Source organism: Bubalus bubalis, chromosome 9 (genome assembly GCF_019923935.1).
Source record: "Bubalus bubalis isolate 160015118507 breed Murrah chromosome 9, NDDB_SH_1, whole genome shotgun sequence".
Taxonomy (NCBI): Eukaryota; Metazoa; Chordata; class Mammalia; order Artiodactyla; family Bovidae; genus Bubalus; species Bubalus bubalis.
Genome location: NC_059165.1, coordinates 83,735,805 through 83,757,972, shown reverse-complemented (window position 1 = coordinate 83,757,972; position 22,168 = coordinate 83,735,805). Strand labels below are relative to the sequence as shown.

Sequence of the window (22,168 nt, the reverse complement as noted above, 5' to 3'; positions counted from 1 at the left end):
TGGGCTGAGCCAACTTTGCTCTCCCTCTTCCCGAGCACTTTGGCAGACTTTGTGTCGTCCACATCTTGCTGTAGTTCGGTCATCAGGGCCACGTCTGGAGGGCACCTTCACACCGTCTCCTCCTCCCCGCTTCCCCGGCTCCCACCGTCCGGGTTGCAGGCCCCGCGAGCCCGCCGCGCCCTCCCCGCGCCCTGGGCCGCTCGGTGCATCCGGGCCGCCCGCGCCGGGGGCCGCCAACCTGGACACGTTCGGGCCGGCGCGATTGGTCCGGGCGAGAGGGGCCGAACCGGGAGGGAGGGAAGGGGAGGGTCGAAGCGAAGTGACAGCTTCTCCTCCCAACCCAGGAGGCAGAGGAAGAGAAAAAGGAAACCTGTAGAACTCGTCTTTCTGGGAGAGGAAGCTAATTGGCCAAGCAGGTGAAACATTTGCCTAACCCGGCACCCTATAAGTAGCCTCCTAGGAAACTGGGCCTTTTTTTTTTTTTTTTCTTCTCCTATTTAGACTGTAACTACGGAGGTTGAACAGTGGGCAACCAGCTGTAGATACAGGAAACCATAGGGCTTATCGCGCACGGATGCGCTGGGTAGGCTGGCCTGTTCCCCAGCCCATATTATTCAAGCAGGGTGTAGCCTTCTTGAGGACTGCCTGACAGAGCTTAAGCAATAGATCGGTCGTGCAGCAGAGGTGATATGAGCTGGTTGCCTGGTTAACCCTTCCTAGTTGATGAGGGCAGAGGGGAGGATGGAGAAGCAGCCATCACAATCTCACCAGCAACTTGCCTACTATGCGCCCAGCCAATGAAACGAATGCCTCTTCTTTCCCATCTTGCTGATTCTGTCTGAAGTTTTGTGTTTGGAGCATCCACTTACTCAGAGCTACCATGTTCCAGGCATTATTCTAAACATCCACTTAGTAGAGAGAGGAAAGAAAAAACTTTCCTCTGCCCTTCTAGATTCTTCTGGCTAGTTGAAGAATTACACTGAAGTGAGATAGATTAACAGGATAAGATCAAATTTAATTACCTGCGTTCAGGGAACTGCCCAAACATATGAGACCCAAGGACAAGTCAGGCAATTGAGGCTTATGAGCCACCTGAGAAAAGAGAATGGGGCAGGCAGGGATTTGGGACTTCAAAGTGTCAACTGAAAAAAAACCAAAAAAACAAAAAAAACCCTGCCCAACCTAAAAGTTGAGAATTATGTTTTATTTGACAGACTTAAGCCCATCAGACAGCCTTTCGGATGGTACTAAAAGACTGACCTGAAGTAAGGGAAGAGCCAGGATATATAGCAGTTTTGGCAACCAAAACCTTAAAAGATGACTATTAATCAAAGAATAATTGAGCTTCCCAGGTGGCACTAGTGGTAAAGAACCCACCTGCCAATGCAGGAAACATAAGAGAGGTGGCTTCTATCCCTGGGTTAGGAAGATCCCCTGGAGGAGGCCATGGCAATGCACTTCAGTATTCTTGCCTAGAGAATGCCGTGGACAGAGGAACCTGTCGGGCTACAGTTGATAAAGTGGCAAAGAGTTGGACACAACTGAAGTGCCTTAGCAAGCAAAGAAAAAACAGACATCTCAGTTAATGAATTTAGCACTTTTCTAGGCGGAGCAGGGGACGACAGAGGATGAGATGGCTGGATGGCATCACAGACTCGATGGCATCACTGACTCGATGGACATGAGTTTGGGTAAACTCCGGGAGTTGGTGATGGACAGGGAGGCCTGGTGTGCTGCAATTCATGGGGTCACAAAGAGTCGGACACGACTGAGCGACTGAACTGACTGAACTGACTGTGGGGAGATGCAAGACTCTGTATTTATTGAAATTGTTCCTTGATATCCACCTTAACTGTCTAGGGCCAGTGTCCTTTTTTCCATCCTAAATCCCATCAGGGTGCACAGTTGTGGGTGCCATGTGGTTGATGACTTGATGGGTCTGTAATATCTGTTGTTTACTAATACGGCAGGCAACATTCTTATCCACAAAAGGGAAGGAAGGCCATTCACAAAAAGATGAAAATGAGCAAATGTTTGATAAAATGTTTGCTGGGCCATACAGAAACAATGGAACACAGAGAGGAATTTTAACAAACAGACACTGCTTAGGTTCCTCCCTGTGTACACGCCTAGTTTGTATCATACTGTAGTAATCTACAGTGGCAAGTCCCTTCCTGGATCAGGTCTAGCTAAATTTTCTTTGGCAGTTAGAGGAGACGTCAAAGATTCTTCTCCAATCTTTTGAGCCTTGATTATTTTTAGCTTGAAATAATCTGCGTGCCAAATGGATACATTTCGGAATGGCAAATTTTGCTCCCCTACAATAGCAAATAAGGTATGTGTTGGTAGATTTCTGATTTACTACAGAGTAGTTAGGATTAAGAAAAACTAATATAAAACCTTATTGTTGGAGGTTTAACTTTATGGCTGGGGAAAAAAAAAAATGACTGACTCTATGCTCTGGGGCTGCTTTCAATTTTTCTTTTAAAAATGATTTTAGATTTAAGAACAATTACAAAGAATAGGCAACCATAGCATTTATTTGTGGAGGAAAAATGTTGCCTGCCAACAAGCCACAGGAGCTACCCACAACTGTGCACCCTGAGGGGATTCACGATGGAGAAAAACAGGATACTGGCCCTAGACAGTTAATGTGCACATCAAAGGTATTATTTCAATAAACCCAGATTCTTGCATCTTCCCTTACATAGAAAAATGCTAAATTTATTAATTTGAAGTTTCTGGCTTTCTTTAACAGTAATCTTTTGGTTCAACTACCTGTGTTGTTAGGGCTTTGTTTTTGTTTTTTTGCGAAAACTATAACCTGGCTCCCCCCTTACCTCTTTGGAACAGTGCCTCAGAGCAATCTGAGAAACTGTCTCCCATTCCATGGAATACAATATAATTCTCAACTTTTAGGTTGTGCACTTTTTTCGGTCAACAATGTGTGTATAAAAAAACCAAAACCTATCCTTCTAAATAACCTCAAACATTTTGAAAGTGAAAGTCCTTTCCGAAGTTTTACTGTTCCCTCTATGTTTAGTAGCTGAGAGGACAAAAGCATCATTTTGTGACCTTCTTGCTCCAAAAATGACTCTCATGACACTTGAAAAATAAGTAAGAGAAAAAAGTTTACAGAAATTCCATTTGAGTTGGCTTGGTCAGATGTCTCTCTCTCCCTGTTTTTTTTTTTCCTCTGCACGAGCCTCGCTGGGCAGGGTGGGGAAGGCTCTGGGTGACCCAGAGGCTTGGAGATATTACTCATGCCTTCAGGCTCCCGGTCCCTTCTCTAGTTCACCATTATACTTGGGATGAGCGTGGATTTAGAATATAGAGGAGGTTACCACCATCCCAAACTCTGGGTAGTGACTCTCTCATTAAAACTCAGGTGTACTTCAAGCCACCCTCACTGCAGGATTCAGATCAGAAATGACTTTTCGGCCCCCTAAGTAATTTTTTGTATTGCTGTTAAAGCTATGTAACATAATATTTTAAGCATTGGTAAGTGTACAATTTAGGGACATTACATTCATGATGTATGTAACCATCGCCACCATCTAGACTCAAAACTTAAAAAAATCACCCCAACATAACTATATCTATTCAACAATAATTCCTCCATCCCACCTTCTCCCAGGCCTTGGTAATGTCTATTCTATTTTCTGTCACTATGAATTTCTCTATTCTGGGGCCTTCATGAAAGTGGAATCAGACAACATTTTTCCTTCTGTGTCTGCTTTATTTCATGAAGCATAATGTTTCCAGGTCCATCCAAGTTGTAGCATTTATTAGTATTTTATTCTCTTTTTTGTTGTTGTTAAATAATATTTGATTGTATATGCATATTCCACACTTGTTTATTCATTCATCCCTGGAACACTTGGATTGTTTCTACCTTTTGGCTATTGTGAATAATTCTGGAATGAACACTGATGTACAAATATTTGTTTGAGTTCCTACTTTCAATTCTTTTGGGTATATACCTAGGAGTGAAATGCTGGGTCTTTTGGTAGTATTAGGTTCTAGAAACCATGGTCAGATTTCTTCTGATGCATGAGTAAGGGCAAGTATTCATAGCTTCCCCACACAGGCTTACAGTTGAACTGAGTACTGAGTTGCCCTGAAATGTGTTCCTCAGTGCCTGAGATGAGGAATTCCAGAAGTGTGATCTTAAGTGAGAAAGGGAGAGAAAGGTAGGGGTAAGGGAGGAATTTGAGGAGCAGCAGGTGGGGAAAATAGTTGATAGAGTGGGGAGGAATTAGAAAGGAGCTAGGGGGACTTCCCTGGTGGTCCAGTGGCTAAGACTCTCTCCTCTCAGTGTGAGGGGCCTGGGTTTGATCTCTGATCAGGCAACCAGATCCTGGATCCTACAACAAAGATCCTGTGTGCTGCAACTAAGACCTGGTGAAGCCAAATGAATTTTAAAAAAAGAAAGAAAGGAGCTAGTAAATGACATTATTTTACTTAGTGGCATTTGATTAAGTGTAAAAGATGCTGTCAGACAGCTTCATAATTTGAGCTGTTCTACAATAAGGCTTCCCTGGTGGCTCAGTGGTAAAGAATCCTCCTGCCAATGCAGGAGACCCAGGTTTGATTCCTGGATCAGGAAGATGTCCTGGAGAAGGAAATGGCAACTCATTCCAGTATTCTTGCCTGGGAGATTCCATGGACAAAGGAGCCTGGTGGGCTACAGTCCAAGGGCTTGCAAAGAGTCGACACAACTGAGCGACTGAGCATGCACAGCAGTGAAACAATAGGGGAAACTTAATTATAGTGTGATAAAATAGACATAAGATTATGTCTAAAATACATTGTGGGGATACTTTTTGATTTCACACCAGTGAAAAAAAAGCTCTACACTCTATTTTCCTTCCTACAAGCCTCTGGGAACAAAATTTCTTCTTTCTGATATCAAAGAAAAATTCTAGCTGATACTTTTTCCAGGTGTTGAAGCAGTTCTAGCAGAAAATGTCTAACCCATCACCTTTCAGGATATAGGGGTTTCCATTCAATAGCTTAGAATATTGTGAACAGAGAACATTGCCTGACATTTCCTAAACAAAGTATGTTGCCCATCATCTCTTTTCTACAAGGATCAAGCCATTAGCCACTCCAGGTACCCATCGATGGTGCACCCTGAGGGGAATTCAGGATAGAGAAAACCAGGAAGATTTTTTGTACTTTGGATACTGGTCCTAGATACTAGATAGTTAAGATGCATACATATCTAAGGAATAATTGTAATGAGCTGAGTCTTATATCTTCCTGCATATAGAAAAACATTAAAAACATTGAGATGTCTATTCTTTGTGATTAGCAGTGACTTTTTGACATTTGACTGCATATTTTTTTTCCCCCCAGCAAAAAACTCGTATATATCCTGGCTCCTCTGTTGCCTCCTCTACCTCTTTGCTATGAGAGACTGTCTCCTGGGACATAGTCCTCAGTACGATCCTCAAATAAAGCTCAACTCGAAACTTTCAAGTTGTGCAGTTTTTCTTCAGTAAAATATTGATCAGATTGTGGTCTGCTTTTAACATGATCAGATACACTGGACATCTGTCCGTAGTCTTGGGGCAGAGTTCAAATATGAGTTTGGAGATTTGAGTGGCTATTTGGTTGCAATATATGGTCAAGTAGTTATGTAATTTACAACACAGGGCAGGGTATGTAATTATTAGCCAATATTAGCACATGTAAAGTGTCATCACAATCCTGTAATTTTATGCATAATGTCTGATGACGTATGTCTTAGAAGATGTTGATGCTCTTATCAATATGCAACCTGGAAGTGCTGTAATAATTTAACTATGCATATTATTTAATATACATCACAAGTAAAATAATTTTAGGAACTCTCTTCAGACCATTCCTGTTTTCAATTTAAGGTCACTATGCAGAGGAGAAAATGGGAAAAGATTGAGAGAGTTCAGAGGAGCGCTAGTACAGTGACCGGAGAAGGCAATGGCACCCCATTCCAGTCCTCTTGCCTGGAGAATCCCATGGACGGAGGAGCCTGGTGGGCTGCAGTCCATGGGGTCGCTAAGAGTTGGACACGACTGATCGACTTCACTTTCACTTTTCACTTTCATGCATTGGAGAAGGAAATGGCAACCCACTCGAGTGTTCTTGCCTGGAGAATCCCAGGGACGGGGGAGCCTGGTGGGCTGCTGTCTCTGGGGTCGCACGGAGTCCGACATGACTGAAGTGACTTAGCAGTAGTAGTACAGTGACACTGAAAAACTTAATTATATGACTTTAAAAAAACTTATATGAAAGTTGAGAAGCATTATGTGAAGGGGACCTCTACTGAGTGATTTTTGTCAAAAATGAAGGAAAGTTTCCTAATGAATACACTCATTAAATGTTGGAGTAGGAATATATATAGTAGGCTATGAAGTCTCCTACTGTAGAGGCCTTTGAAAATATTTAAAAAATCAAATAGAATGGGACTTCCCTGGTGGTACAGTGAATAGAAATCCACCTGCCAATGCAGGGAACACACATTTGATCCCTGGCCTGGGAAGAACATGCCAAAGAGCAACAAAAGCCTTTGTGCCACAGCTGCTGAGCCTGAGCTCGACAGTCCAAGAGCTGCAGCTACTGAGCCAGAATGCTAAAACTCCTGAAGCCTGTGTGCTGATAGCCTTGCTCCATGATGGAAGCCACAGCAATGAGAAGTCTGTGAACCACGACAAGGAACAGCCCCCTTTCTCACTGCAACTAGAGAAAGCCTGCATACGGCAATGAAGACCCAGTGGAACCAAAAATAAATGAATGAATTAATTTAAAAAATCAAATAGAATGATTTCAAGCCAGTATTTCCCAAGCCAAGTTATTCTGCAGATGGGGAAATTTGAAATACTCGATTTCTTTCTCTAAGGAGGAGGCAAGAACTAAGTTTAGCACCTGTATTGAAATGAACAGGCAAGATCATAAGGGCTTACTGCTCTAGGGGCAGATAGTGGTTGGGAAAAACTAGTATAAATCTGTTTCTAAAAGAAAGCAGAAGCAATAACAAAACTCTTCCAGCTCAGTACTTACTCTGTTTTTAAATTGAAAAAAAAAGGAGGGGTCTTCCCCAGTGATCTAGTGACTAAGACTGCACTCTTATGCAGGGGGTCAAGGTCTGATACTGGTCAGGGAACTAGATTCCACTTGCCACAACAAAACATTCTGAACGCTGCGACTGAAAGATTCCATATGCTGCAACTAAGACCCAGTACAGCCACATAAACAAGTAATAATAAATAAATTCTTATATAAATAAAAAATAAAGTAACACCATATAAACAATGAATTAAAATCTACCCTGAAGTTCTGTGTCTATTTTCTGTGTGATAAATGTTAAAAACCACAACATGTAAAGTGGGGAGGCCTCTGAGACCACCCGGTATAGTGCTTTTCACACTATAAGGTTCTGGTGGAATGGTTAGGGGAGGAGCTGGCATTTGAGCTTAGGTCTTCTGACTCCAGTCTCTACTTCTGACCACTACACCAATACATAGCCTGTCCTGCTTCCAACAGAACTCTTCCACTTGTATCTCTTTCATTGATTTCTTTTTTGTGTTAGTTTCAGTTGGAGGGAGGGGGGAAAGGGTTGTGTATCACACACTACCCAGAGTTAAAAAATCAAACCCCTACTATGATTTTTCATATAAGAGGAGAGTGAAAAAGTTGGCTTAAAACTCAACATTCAGAAAACTAAGATCATGGCATCTGGTCCTATCACTTCATGGCAAAAAGATGGGGAAACAATAGAAACAGTGACAGAGTTTATTTTCATGGGCTCCAAAATCACTGCAGATGGTGACTGTCACCATGAAATTAAAAGATGCTTGCTCCTTGGAAGAAAAGCTATGACCAACCTAGACAGCATATTAAAAAGCAGAGACATTACTTTGCCAACAAAGGTCCATCTAGTCAAGGCTATAGTTTTTCCAGTAGTCATGTATGGATGTGAGAGTTGGACTGTGAAGAAGGCTGAGCGCTGAAGAATTGATGCTTTTGAACTGTGGTGTTGGAGAACACTCTTGAGAGTCCCTTGAACAGCAAGGAGAGCCAACCTGTCCATCCTAAAGGAAATCAGTCCTGAATATTCATTGGAAGAACTGATGCTGAAGCGGAAACTCCAATACTTTGGCCACTTGATGTGAAGAACTGACTCATTTAAAAAGACCCTGATGCTGGGAAAGATTGAAGGTGGGAGGAGAAGGGGATGACAGTGGATGAGATGGTTGGATGGTATCACCGACTCAAGGGACATGAGTTTGAGTAAGTTCTGGGAGTTGGTGATGGACAGGGAGGCCTGGCATGCTGCAGTCCACGGGGTTGCAAAGAGTTGGACATGACTGAGTGATTGAACTGAACTGAACTAAACTAGAGTTTAGTGACTTACCCAGAATTACAGTGGTCCCATGAGGATGAAGAACCAGCTTTTGTGACTTCCAGTGGGTGCTTATAAAGGAGAATAAGAGACTGAACGGTGCAAACAAAGCTTGTTAATTGCAGAGACACCTGCCTTATTAAAGAGTGGGGGGTGGGCAAAGCCCAAGGACCCTTAGACATATGTTATGCTTACAGGGAACATAATGTATGAATCTAGAGCGATCTTTTTTTATATAATTCAAAATTTTTCTCTATTAATTTTGTCTGGGCTGGGTCTTCATTGCTGCACAAAGTTTTCTCTAGCTGTGGTGGGTGGGGGCTGCTCTCTAGTTACCGTACACAGACTTCTCACCGTGGTGGCTACTCTTGTTGTGGAGCACAGGCTCTAGAGCGCATGGGCTTCAGGAGTTGTGGCGCACAGGCTCAATATTTGTGGCACATGGGCTTAGCTGCCCCACGGCTTGTGGGATTGTCCCAGATCAGGGATTGAACCCTTGTCTCCTGCACTGACAGGTGGATTTTTTACCACTGAGCCACCAGGAGCTAGCTTTGGTGGCTGCATTTCACAGTTATCTGCAGTTATTGCTGCATGACTAACCACCTCAAAGCTTGGTGGCTTAAAACAATATGTATTATTTTCTCTTATGGTTCAGGGTACTGATGGAGCTCAGCTGGCTAGTTCCCATGTGGGGCCTCTCATGCAGCTGCAGTCGGATGGCCCCAGGGATGGAGCCATTTGAAGGTTCAGCTGATGGATGTGCGCACTCATATCCATGCTTCAACTGAGATAGGTGAACTGGCTGGGGACTAGCTGAACATTTGAGTCTCTCTGCATGGCCCTCCACGTGGCTAGATAGGGCTTTCTTACACATGCAAGTCCCAGTATAACTGGACTTTTTAACTTGGGGGTTGGCTTCCTCCAGAATATGTGTTCCATGATACCGAGATGGAATCTGCAAGGCTTCCTATGCGATAGCCTGGGACAACAGGTGTCACCTCTGCTGCATTCTGTTGGTCACAGATGAGGCACAGTGACAGCTCAGGTTCAAGGCAAAAGAACTACCCAAGGTGTGAATACCAGGAGTGCAGTTCACTGTGGGCCAACTTTGGAGACCAGCTACTACAGTGCAGATAAGAGATTAGGTCCTCTGAGGCTAGAGACATTGTCATTGGGCATGTGGGTAAATGGGCATTTCTAACAGCACTGTTCTAAATTTGAGAGATATGGACATAGACAAAATAAGAAAAACCCATACTGCTTACATTCTAGTGGAAGAGATCAAAGACTGTTTTACATAGGAAGATCAAGGAAGCCTCTGTAACAGGTGACATCTCTGCTGAGACTTGAAGGAGGGGAAGACAGAAGCTATATGATATCTGGGGGCAAAGCTTACCAGCCACAGGGAAGGGCATGGGGAAAGGCCTCCAGGTGGGACTAAGCTTGGCATATTTGAGGATGGGCAAGAAGGTCACTGTTCTACACCTCACCTGGAGTAAAAGGAGGGAAGAGAAGGGTGGAGGGAGATGGTCTCATAGAGATATTATCTTCTCTGCCCATTTGTTTATTATCTGTCCTCTCCTGCCTGAATGAAATCTTTTCAAAAATAAAAGACTTGTCTGTTGTGTTAGCCACTGTATTCACAGTGCCTGGTTCATGTTAGATGCTCAATAAATACCTGCTGAATGAATGAATGAATCATTGAATGACTGTTTCCAGCCAGTGGTTCTCAACCACACTCCAGCTCTCCTAAGATGTTGATGTTGAATAATATCAGTCTTTTTTTTTTTTTTTTCAATTTGCAGGGGGTAAAAAAAGAGTGCATGAAAAGAAATAGAACTTAAATCCTTTCTAAATTTAGGAAGGAAAACCTTAGGCCTGTGCTACTTCTTACTTGTCTGCTAGCTGAGTACAAGTGCTTCAAACAGGTCAGAGAGGTCACATGACTCCCAGATGGTCTAGCTCAGGAGGAAGTCCAAGAATTACTGTTTATAACCCACAGGCAACAATTTAAAGTGATGGACTCAATCCTATTTTCATAGAGAAACATTCATACAGCTACTTCCTTTCCTTGTTTTGGGAACTAATGATCATGCCATCAGTATGCGGACTGGCCTTTCTCTTTCCTTGCACCCTGGATTGGCATGTTCTGTTTCCCTCCCTATGAAATGTTTGACAAGGCGGTCTATGTAGCACAATCAGCACACTGTTTCAAAGCCAGGTAACATTTAATTATTATTAGTTTCTTCAAGTTGCATTTTTTCTTAATGTCACCAATATCATAGACTTTTAATGGCTTTTCATTCTTTTTTTACATACCTTCATTTTTTTTTTGACAATTCCTGTTAGCATTTTGTTATCTCTTCTTCCAATCTGTTCTCCATGTAGCACTATTTATTTTAAAAAATTTGTCTAACAAATAACCTGACAAAGAAGGAACATGGGAGAGGGAAACAAAAAACACCTCAGGCAAATTAAATTTATTTATCTCTCAAGTTTACTTTGCTTTTACTTTTTGGTTGATTCATAAACAGAACCTACATTGAGGCAAATTGTGCAGTCTATCTGTCCTTCCTTTTTCCCTTCCTTTCTTCCTCCTTTCCTTTTCCCTTCCCTCCAATCAACACTTTTTGATGCCTTTTATGTGCAAGGCTATATTCTGAGTGTGGTTTCCCTGATGGCTCAGCAGTAAAGAATCCTCCTGCCAATGCAGGAGATGCAAGAGATGTGGGTTCGATCTCTGGGTCAGGAAGTTCCCCTGGAGAAGGAAATGGCAACCCACTCTGGTATTCTTGCCTGGAGAATCCCACAGACAGAGGATCCTGGTAGACTACAGTCCATGGGGTTCCAAAGAGTCGGACAGGACTGAGCACACACGTAGTCACACAGTCTGCTTGCTGTGAGTTTGCAGTGCAATGGGAAAGTTCATTATACAGATATTTACAAAACATACACATACAAAACCTTAGTCAAAAACTCACCTTCATATATCACAACAAGACACTTGGATCAAGTAACATCATGATGTAAACTCATGGGAGGGGCAGGAGATGGACATTTGAGTCTTCAGGTTCTTGTTTTTTGGGTCATACACCAGCCACTCCCTCCTCCATCCCCAGACATCTGCACAACTTGTTGAAAAGGCTCTAGGCTGGAAGTCAGGAGGACTGGGCTCTAGTCCAAGCACTGTGCTTGGAGCTGGAATGTGGATCTATTCATGGAACATGGCATTGAAGTAACAACACTGGCCTTAAGGGAAGGACCCTATATCTCACAGTTATAGCTTCTTCACTTTCTGCTTTACATAGATTGACTGTAAGAATGAGGAAAAAAACAAAACAAAACACCTTTTACACAGAAATGTTGCATTTACCCATTGCAAAATGCCAATTTTAAATAAATTAATTTTTTACTCTGTCATGAGGAGAGAGTAATCATGGAAATCTATTTCCTGTGGGAAGCTAGGGCCCTGACCTCCTTCCTGTAGGACTTTGTGCTTCTTTGCATTCGTTTCCTTTTCCCTTCCCTCCAAAAGCAAACCAGATGAAAAGAGAATGTTTTCCCATATGTTAAGATCACAGGCTAATTAAAATCAGAATTAAATTTTTAGTTTGAGTAGTAGTCAACAAAATGAAAAGTTCATCCTCTGTATCAAAAAATGTGTTTTTTTAAAAATGACATATAGTAGAGGGAGATTTAGACATTGGAAATGCTTGGTGGTATAGAATCCCAAGTCCCCAGGTTTCAAATATATATTGTAAAAAATTGTAGTAGACACTGCAGAGAAACAGGGGATGAGAGCTGTTGGGAATGGTTTTGGTTCCTAGCTTCTCAGTTGCCTGCCCCAGGTGTTCCTACAGTATTTGCTTTTCTGCCCTTGATATCTAAGTGTTTTCCCATGCTATCCTGTCAGTAAACATATCCCTTGTTTGAGCTAGTTGAATGAGTTTATCCCCAATTAAAGAGCCCTAGAAGGGGTGGAGAAGGGAATGGCTACCCACACCAGTATTGTTGCCTGGAGAATTCCAAAGACAGAGGTGCCTGATGGGTTACAGTCTATGGGGTTGCAAATAGTTGGACATGACTCAATGACTATCATTTTCACTTTCAGGAGGGGTGGATGTAGTATAAAACCAGAGCACAGCTAAGAGTCAGACAGATCTTAGACTCCTAGTATGCACCGTACATCCTGGACCAATGCCTTAACCTCCTCTAAGCCTCAATTTCCTTATCTGTGGGGAAAGAATGGGAACAGAAGTTAAATTATCTTGAAGGCTCATTGGGGAATTTAAAGACCAAATATATAGAAAGGAATTAGCACACATTGCCAGGTACATAGTAAGCACTCAAGTTGTATAAACTACTGATGATCCTTATTATTACTGAGCAAGATAATATCTTAACAAATGAGGGTACTGCCCTCCCTTAGTTCATCAGCTCTCAGTATTTAAAGACAGTGTGTGGAGTATTATGTCACATGCTAGACAGATTTACAAAAGCTATACATGTAACTTCTCTTCCTCTGAGTCCTCGACCCTCTTCAGGTTGTTTTCCTCATGTCAGAAGCCAAGGCTGCATCCTTGTATCAGTGGCTTCGATATGTTTAACTTGCTGGAACTCAGCTATAATCTCTGGGTCATCCTTTGCTTCCCCCCCCCCCCCACCCCTAGATGTCTTTGCCACTGTAAAAGCTTTAGCTTAACTAGTAAACGAATCGTTGGAATCGAGAGTTAATCAGTATGAACTTTTATGGATTGGAGGCTTGTGATAGCTAAGGTGACTGTATATCCTGGTTTGCTTGGGTTAGTCCTGATTTATTCTACTGTTTGGCATAATTATGATAGTGGGCCCTTTTACTCTCAAAAGGTGTGCCTATTTGGATAATTTATTGATAGCTAACATATAGTACTGGCCAAAGTGAAATATCATGTCAGTTCAGTTGTTAGGCTAGGCATCTCATGGACCAGACTCTTGGATCTTATTGTCTTGCTGCTCAGTAGAGTACCCTCTGTCACTCACTGTACCCCCAAATTTATTTAATAACCTGAAAGTATGGAATGCTGGGGTGAAAATCGGTGTATGCAAGAACGTCAAATTACCACAATTACTTGAAAAACAACCCAAAGTTTATGCTCCATTAGTTTCAAATTGTTCACTGAGTTGATAGCTTCATGATCCAACCGAGAGTTTGGGTCTAAGTGTCTCATTGTTATTACTTATCTTGACTTTGCTAAACACAATGCAGACTCTTTGCTTAGACCTAATTGAGTTGTACTTATGTTGATACTGAAGTTGTAGACAATCCAATTTAATTCTCCAGATGCTTTCTTTTATCATGTGTCTTCAGAAGAAAGAACTGGGCCACTTGACTCTTTTACGGAAAGAATTTGAAGTCTGTTGCCTCTGTTAACCAGGCTGTGGTTTTTAGTTTACCACTTAATGAGCTAATTCCTTAGAACCTTGGGTATCTAATGGTTACTAAACCACCAATGTAAGTTCTGTAAAGAAAAACTCTTAGAACAGAAAAAAAAATATCAGGTTTAGGATTCCTTTACTTTTTCATTTATCATTTTCTATTTTTGTTACCTGCTTTGTTTAAAATGTGAATAGTAGTTACCTTGTGGGTATGGACTAAGAAGGGGGTAGAGAACTTTCAAGGGCACTAGAAATGTTCTATATATATATTTGAGTGTGGTTACATGGGCATATGCCTATGTAAAAGTTTTTGAGTGTACTGCCAAAATTTGTGCATTTTAATGTGTATAATGAAATAAGGAAAATCACTCAGGTCGTGTCTGACTCTTTGTGACCCCAGATAGCCCGCCAGCCTCCTCTGACCATGGAATTCTCCAGGCAATAATATTGGAGTTGGTAGCCGTTCCCTTCTCCAGGGATTCTTCCCGACCCAGGGATCGAACCTGGGTCTTCTGCATTGCAGCAGATTCTTTACCATCTGAGTCACCCGGGAAGCACAAATGTATATATAAGGTAAACCTCAATTAAAAGAAGTAAAATGAAAAGCCTCAAATCTCTTTAGTCAGAGCTAGTTAAAAAAAATGTATTCTGGTTAATAAAGTAACAGAGAGAAGAAACAAAACACCTACATAAATAAAGTTTTTTATATCTATTTTTTTCTCTTGAGTATCAATATGATCTTTGTTTCTTACTCTTTTCTATGGATGTATATCTTATTATCCCCATCTTTGATAATAAAAGTTCAAATTATGACAAAAGAGTTTTTGGATAGGACTTTTTCTTCTTACTTCCATTCACATGTTTACTTCAGTATGTGACATTACAAAATTTAAAACTCTTAACTATGAACCTTTTGCACAACCCGTGCAGTATCTACTGAAAGCTTCCTGAGCCATATCAGTCACAGCTTATAAATAGTCTGTAGCTTCAACTCTTGATTTCCAGTTTATCATGTGATGGTTTAATAAGTCAGCTGAGTTATAGAAACAAAAACAGCAAAATAAGCAAACAGCGTTTGAAGAAAGTGAAAGTGAAAGTCTCTCAGTCGACTCTGAGTTTTTGAAATCTCATGGACTATAGCCTACCAGGATCCTCTGTCCATGGAATTCTCTAGGCAAGAATGCTAGAGTGGGTAGCCATTTCCTTTCCCAAACAAATGCACTGCAAATTAGATCTAACATATATTTTAGAAAATATTCGATGCCCTCAAATATCCTCTTTTACTTTACTATCTGCCTCCAAATGGTACCCTACTATTGTGTAGCCCCACAGTGATCTAAGATTTAGGTCAGTTCAAGAACTTTAATTATATACAGTTAAAGAAAAAGTAAGGGGGAAGGGGTTTCTCAGGTGGCACAGTGGTAAAGAACCTGCCTGCCAACGAAGGAGACCCAAGAGATGAGGGTTTGATCCTAGTGTTGAAAAGATCCCCTGGAGGAGGGCATGGCAACCCACTCCAGTTTCTTGCCTAGAAAATTCTATCGACAGAGGAGCCTGGTGGGCTACAGTCCATGGGGTCGCAAAGAGTCGGACACAACTGAGTGACTAAGAATAATAAACACAGCTAAGGGAAAAGAGAGACAAAAATTACCTGAGTGCCTACTATGTGCCCAACACAGTGCGTAGATAGCTAATCTTCACAACAACCCTATGAGGATTTTCTTATTGCATCAATGAAAAAACACTAAGGTTCAGAAAAATAAACAACTCTCCAGAGAGCACACAGCTAATAATTCGGTTGTGTTGATTTCTGAAGCTTATTCCTTTTGTGTTATCTCCAGTAGTATCACAAGAGGTGGATTCTGAAGTGATTAAAAGATTCAAAGGGATTTTAGAGATAATCTCATCAGTCCCACTTGTTTGGAGGTAAGGAACTGGGTCTAAGGAGGTTATATTTTGTCTACCTGGACAGCACACAGCTCAATTGTTATTTCTTTTTGGAAGCTCCCTCTACTTCTCTCATCTCCCTACCTCATCCTGCCTCACTAACCTACCCTAATCAGAATTAAAATCATTTGCATATATTTTATGGTATGAAAGAATGACTTTTGGAGCCTGAGTTTAAATCCCCTATCTACCGTGTACAGCTGCATGACTATGATTAAGTTACTTAACCTCTCTGAGCTTCAGTGTCTTCATTGTGAAAAAGAAGAAAATAATAGTATCTGTCTCATAGAGTGGTTGTGATAATTAAATGTATTAATAAAACATGGATTAAACTTAATGTATTAAAACATGGATAGCCTTTCCCCCAATAAACCTATGTTGAACATGTGTAGTGAGCAAGAAACTTTGTTAGAGACACTGAAATTTTGTTCTTATTCATTGCCACAGTAAAAGCTTACTTCATATATTTCAGGATATTTCTGGTCAGTCTCTATATACAGGACCTTTCTTCTAGACCATTGACTAACAGTGGAAAAAAACAAGTAGATTGATGTTCGTGATACGCCTCATGGGCTTTATTTACAAGTGAAACAATATGACTGAGTGACTTCACTTTCACTTTTCACTTTCATGCATTGAGAAGGAAATGGCAACCCACTCCAGTATTCTTGCCTGGAGAATCCCAGGGATGGGGGAGGCTGGTGGGCTGCCGTCTATGGGGTTGCACAGAGTCGGACATGACTGAAGCGACTTAGCAGCAGCAGCAGCAGCAGCAGCAACATATTATCATGTGATTAAAATGTTCATTGCATCAGATCATACTTTCCCTTTCTCTTTCCCTCTGGAAGCCTACTAGCAGCAGACGCTATAGAAATTTAAGGGCCCTGGGGACACAGAATCTGCCTCTATCAGAAAAATAAACAAACAAAAAAACACGGATAGCCCTTTAAAATGGGGTATGGTATGTAATAAGTGTCTCATGAATATCAGTGATTCATTTTTGTTGTTATGTAGCATAATATTTCTCTCTTGATTTATGGTTACATGTGTGTAGGCTCGCCTTTCCAGTGGGATTGAGACGGGTCTGGCACATCTTGGTAATTCTCCCTTCAGTGCTAAGATTGATGTTTAACAATTCTAGATACGGGAGTTCCTCAGCAGTCTGGTGGTTAAGACTTTGCCTTCCAATACAAGGGTTGCAGCTTTGATCCCTGGTCAAAGAACTAAGGTCCCACATGTTAGAAGTGGAGGGGTGCAACAAAAAATTTAAAAAAGAAACAAAAAACGAATTCCAGACACAGAACAAAGACCTATTGAACTGATTTCATTTACCTAACTAACGAGTTTTCAAATCTTCCAAATATCACTAGTTAACAACTCCATCAAGTGCAGAATCCAAACATTATCCTGCTATTCTTGACAACTCTGATTATAAGATTTCTCAGTTAGCATTTATCCCAAGAATTCTTCATTGCTTTTAGAAATCTAAAAGTACAGGGGTAGTTGCATTTGCTCATGATTCGATTCGGGAATTAGTTATTTCTCTGTTGTTCCTTTAGGGGATTAACATCAAGCATGTGTTGCCTTTCTATCCTTGGTGTTATGTGGTTGATGCAAACTGGATTAGTGTAACAAGCAAGGAATCCCAGCATGTGCTGTCTGCCTATAGCTTCCCATTTCCACCAGCACTGTTTCTTTAACTCCATCTTCAAGCTGCCAGGAGGAAAAGTAAGGTCTTTATCTCTTTTTGCCTCCCTTCACACTACACTCTCTATCAAGTATTCCCATCACAGAAAAGTCCAAGGCTTCATTTCCTTGGGTCGTGTCGAGACTGTGGAATCCTGAGATTTCCTGATTTCAGGGAGGTCACTGTTGTTTTTTGATTTCCACTCAGAAAATTTAACTCGGCATTTCAGTAGCATGAAACTATTGTTTTCCGAAGTATAATATATGGAATGTTTCTAAAAATGTGGACTACCACAATCAAACATTAGCATTCCATCCTTTTTTGGCAAAGTTGTGTGTGTGTGTGTGTGTTTAATGACAAATTCAGCACGATTGTCTTAAGATTCAAATATTGTTCAATGTCTCTGAGTTTTGGAAAAATGACGCTATTATTCCACTGTGTAAGTTGTTCCTTCCAGATAACCTCTTCCTTAATAGCAAAACCCGGAGGATGAATACATGTATTTAGAAAGCCTCCCTGGCCTTTGTGAAGGTTTGGAGCTGCTACTGCAGCTGCCAAGTCGCTTCGGTCGTGTCCGACTCTGTGCGACCCCATAGACGGCAGCCCACCAGGCTCCCCCATCCCTGGGATTCTCCAGGCAAGAACACTGGAGTGGGTTGCCATTTCCTTCTCCAATGCATGAAAGTGAAAAGTGAAAGTGAAGTCGCTCAGTCGTGTCCGGCTCTTCATGACCCCATGGACTGCAGCCTACCAGTCTCCTTCATCCATGGGATTTTCCAGGCAAGAGCACTGGAGTGGGGTGCCATTGCCTTCTCTGCAAAGTTTGGAGACTTTTGAGTTATTCAGTGTGAATCTTTGAATGTGTCAAACTCAGTATCAGGAAATCTGAAATTGCTTTTAAATAAGGTAAAACTCATCATGCAAGTGTTTTTATGTATAAATTACAGGAGAAATGTAACTTTATGAATACTTAATTTTACATTAAGATGAGTTTACTTCAAGAAGAGAGCATAAGCAAAACATTCTCTGACATAAATTGTACCGAGATTTTCTTAGGTCAGTCTCCCAAGGCAATAGAAACAAAAACAAAAATAAACTAGTGGGAATTAATCAAACTTACAAGATTTTGCACAGCAAAGAAAACCATTGGGAAAAAAAAAAAGAAAATCTACAGAATGGGGAAAAATATTTGCAAGTGATGTGACTGACAGGGGCTTAATCTCCAAAATATACAAATTGTACAACTCAATAACAAAAAACCAAACAATTGAAAAATGGACAGGACTTAATAGACATTTATCCAAAGAAGAAATACAAATGGCCAGTAAGCACTTGAAATGATGTTCAACATTGCTGATTATTAGAGAAATGCAAATCAAAATTACACTGAGTTACTACCTCACACCAGTCAGAATAGCCATCATTAAAAAGCCTAAATAACAAACGCTGGAGAAGATGTGGAGAAAAAGAACCCCCCTACAATGTTGATGGGAATGTAAGTTGGTATAGCCACTATGGAAAACAGTATGGGAGGTTGCTCAGAAAACTAAAAACAGAGTTACCGTATGAAGCAGCAATCCCACTCCTGGATACATACATGGACAAAACTGTAATTCAAAAAGATACATGCACCCCTCTGTTCATAGCAGCAATATTCACAATAGCCAAAACATGGAAACACCCTCAATGTCCACCAATAGACTAACGGGTAAAGCAAATGTGGTACATATATACAATGGAATACTACTCATCCATAAAAAGAACAAAATGAGGCCATTTGCAGCAACATGGATGCAACTAGAGATTATCATACTGAGTGAAGAGAACCAGAAAGAGAAAGACAAACACTATATAATATCACTTATATGTGGAATCTAAAGTATGGCACAAATGAACCTTTCTATAAAATAGAAGCAGACTCATAGACATAGAGATCAGACCTGTGATTGTCAAGGGAGAGAGGGGAGAGCCAGAGGGATGGACTTGGAGTTTGGGGTTGGTAGATGCAAATTATTACATTAAGAATGGATAAACAGTAAGGTCCAATTGAATACTATAAAGCACAGGGAATTGTATCCATCTCCTGGGATAAACCATAATGGAAAAGAATATTAAAAAAAAGAATGTATCTGTGTGTGTAACTGATCACTTTGCTGTATGGCAGAGATTGGCACAGCATTGTAAATCAACTTTTCTTCAATCAAAAAAGAAAAAAAAGATGAGCTTACTTTCACGTTTTTTCCTACTGTCTCTCTCCCTAGCATCTAAACTGTATGAGGGCTGGTTCATTGTCTCTTGTTGAACTCTCTATTTCCAGTACCTATGAATAGTGCTCAGTAAATATTTCTTGAACAATGAATGATGACAATTAGAAAAACACTACATATCACAGGCAACATCCAGTGTAGAAATGCATTGTGTTCTAAATGACATTTTGCATATCATTGTTTGGGATGCAGAATACATTTTTTTCATATTAAACAGTACTGTGAAAAAAACTCAGATCCATAGATTCATTCTTAAAAGTGAGCTTATCCCATATTACAAATTCTACTGCTTTTGCTATGTTAGGAGCAAACTTTTGGGGGGTTAGCTCAGGAATCAAATCATCACTTTAAAATTTGTACAGTGATGAGATATTTTATCTCACAGGGAATTCTGCACTGACTTCAAGAACAGGTTTCTCTCCATGTAGTTTCCTCCCTGGGTGAATATTTGTCAAAGGAATCTAGAGAGATAGGGTTTCCCAGGTGGCTCAGAGGTTAAGAGTCTGCCTGCAACATAGGAACTACAGGAGATGCAGATTCAGTCCCTGGGCCAGGAAGATCCCTTGGAGGAGGGCTGGGCAACCCACTCCAGTATCCTTGCCTAGAAAACCCTGTGGACAGAGGAGCCTGGTGGGCTACAGTTCATAGGGTTGCAAAGAGTCAGACATGACTGAAGCGACTGAGCATGCACACAGGCGTCCAGAAAGACAAGGAACTGGCTGTTAAGGGGTACACGCTGTCTTCTCCAGGGATTTGGGAGACACTCTACCCTAATTCAAGCTCTATAGAGGTACTCACTTTCCATTAAATTCCGAGCACTTTCCACTCAATTATGAGGACTTCTAATTTTCTATACATGGCCTCTCCCTATTAGCCACAATCCTGTATAAAATTTTGAAAAAAAACCTCTGGAACTAATTTCGTCTCTATTACCGATCTCACAAACCTATATCCAAAATTCCTGGGGACAGGTGTGTTTTGGAATTCAGAGAGATTTTTGGATTTTAGGAAGGTAATATGACATATGTTGCATGTTATATGATATCACCAGCTTGTAATTCAACACAATAATATTTCTTTAGCTAAATGTGTGAATATTCCCATGAAGTGAGATACATAGACATTGTTCAGTTCTGCAATGTGTGCGTGTGTGCTGGGTTGTGTCCAGCTCTTTGAGACTCCATGGATTGTAGCCCGCCAGGCTCCTCTGTCCATGCGGATTCTCTAGGCAAGAATACTGGAGTGGGTTGCCATTTCCTTCTCCAGGGGATCTTCCTGACCCAGGCATTGAACCTGTGTCTCTTGCATCTCCCGTATTGGCAGACAGATTCTTTACCACCAAGGCACCAGGGAAGCCCGTTCTCCTGTTTAAGTAGAAATAAAGTAGACCTAAATCCAGAAGTTTCCATAAAACACTCCTTCTCATTCTAGAAACTGAGATAGCAGGCTCTCTCCTGCTGCTTTTGACTTTTCAGTCCCTGACGTTGTTTTGTTTTTTCTTATTCTCTTCTGCATTCTAGCTTTGATTAACACATAGCTCGCTTTTAGAAGTATTGGCGATTAGTCTTAGCAATAAAAATAAAGTGTTTTTTTTTTTCAAGAAATGAGCTTTTGTTAGTGCCAGAATATTTTCCATGAAGGCATATTTGTGAGTACTCTGTTGCCTGGAGCCATGCTGGGAGGTTCAGTGAGTCTAACCCCCTGGAATTTCCCTAGAGTTTCTCTCCTCTGCCTCCTGACAATCTATGCAAACTCTAAGGTGCCTTTTAGCTACAAAAGGTCATTTTTCCAAGCTATCATGTGATCCAAGTCTAAGATCATAGTTGTTAAATTCAGATTAAGGTAAACTAATCATGTCCTGGAATGTGCTGATTAGGTAAATAATTAGAAATGAACTTCAATAACTAACATTAATAGGCAAGGATAGATTATAAATACTTAACCAGCTTTGTTCATTAAGGGATTTAATTCTGAGACTAATGTTTTTAATGTTAACCATTAAAAAAAAAAAAACCTTTTTCAATATATACCAGCCTTGTGTTTCTTTCTTAATTATGAAATACTGTTATTCCATTTTTCCAAAGGAAAACTTTTGGGTTGGCCAAAAAGTTATTCAGAAAATCTGAACAAACTTTTTGGCCAACTCAATATCTTCTAACCATGAAACCTGTTGCAAGAGCAACAGGATGATTCTAAATAATTCACTTTAGGAAGATAGACTTGAGGTTCCTTTATTAATGCAATTTGGAGACCAACAGTTATAACTTCAGTGGCTTGATCCCAATAGTATCCCAAATACTCTTTATGCTAGCCTTCAGCTGTTTCATAACTAAGTGTTATCAATCTGGTTGGCTCATTCTTGGTAAGAATAAAAACATATCTGGGGCTCTTCAAATGTAGGAAAAAATATGGATTTTACTTCATAGTTTCTTGAGGTTAGGAAAAAATTCACAGGTCCTGCCTTAG

General features: G+C 40.9%; 1 protein-coding gene across 4 annotated transcripts in view; it reads right to left on the bottom strand.

Moving 5' to 3' along the window:
- Positions 1 to 22,168, bottom strand: part of GRAMD2B (GRAM domain containing 2B) — a 121,396-nt gene that overhangs the window by 75,918 nt on the left and 23,310 nt on the right. Inside the window, exon 1 of one of the 4 annotated variants that reach the window (XM_006056366.4) lies at positions 1 to 282. The exons of 2 other annotated variants lie outside the window; for them this stretch is intronic. In XM_006056366.4, coding sequence (XP_006056428.1) covers positions 1 to 83 — 83 coding nt within the window. In that variant the 5' untranslated portion in view covers positions 84 to 282. Of the gene's footprint in view, positions 283 to 22,168 lie in introns of those variants that run through there. One more of the 4 variants, XM_025293031.3, reaches the window with a different exon arrangement.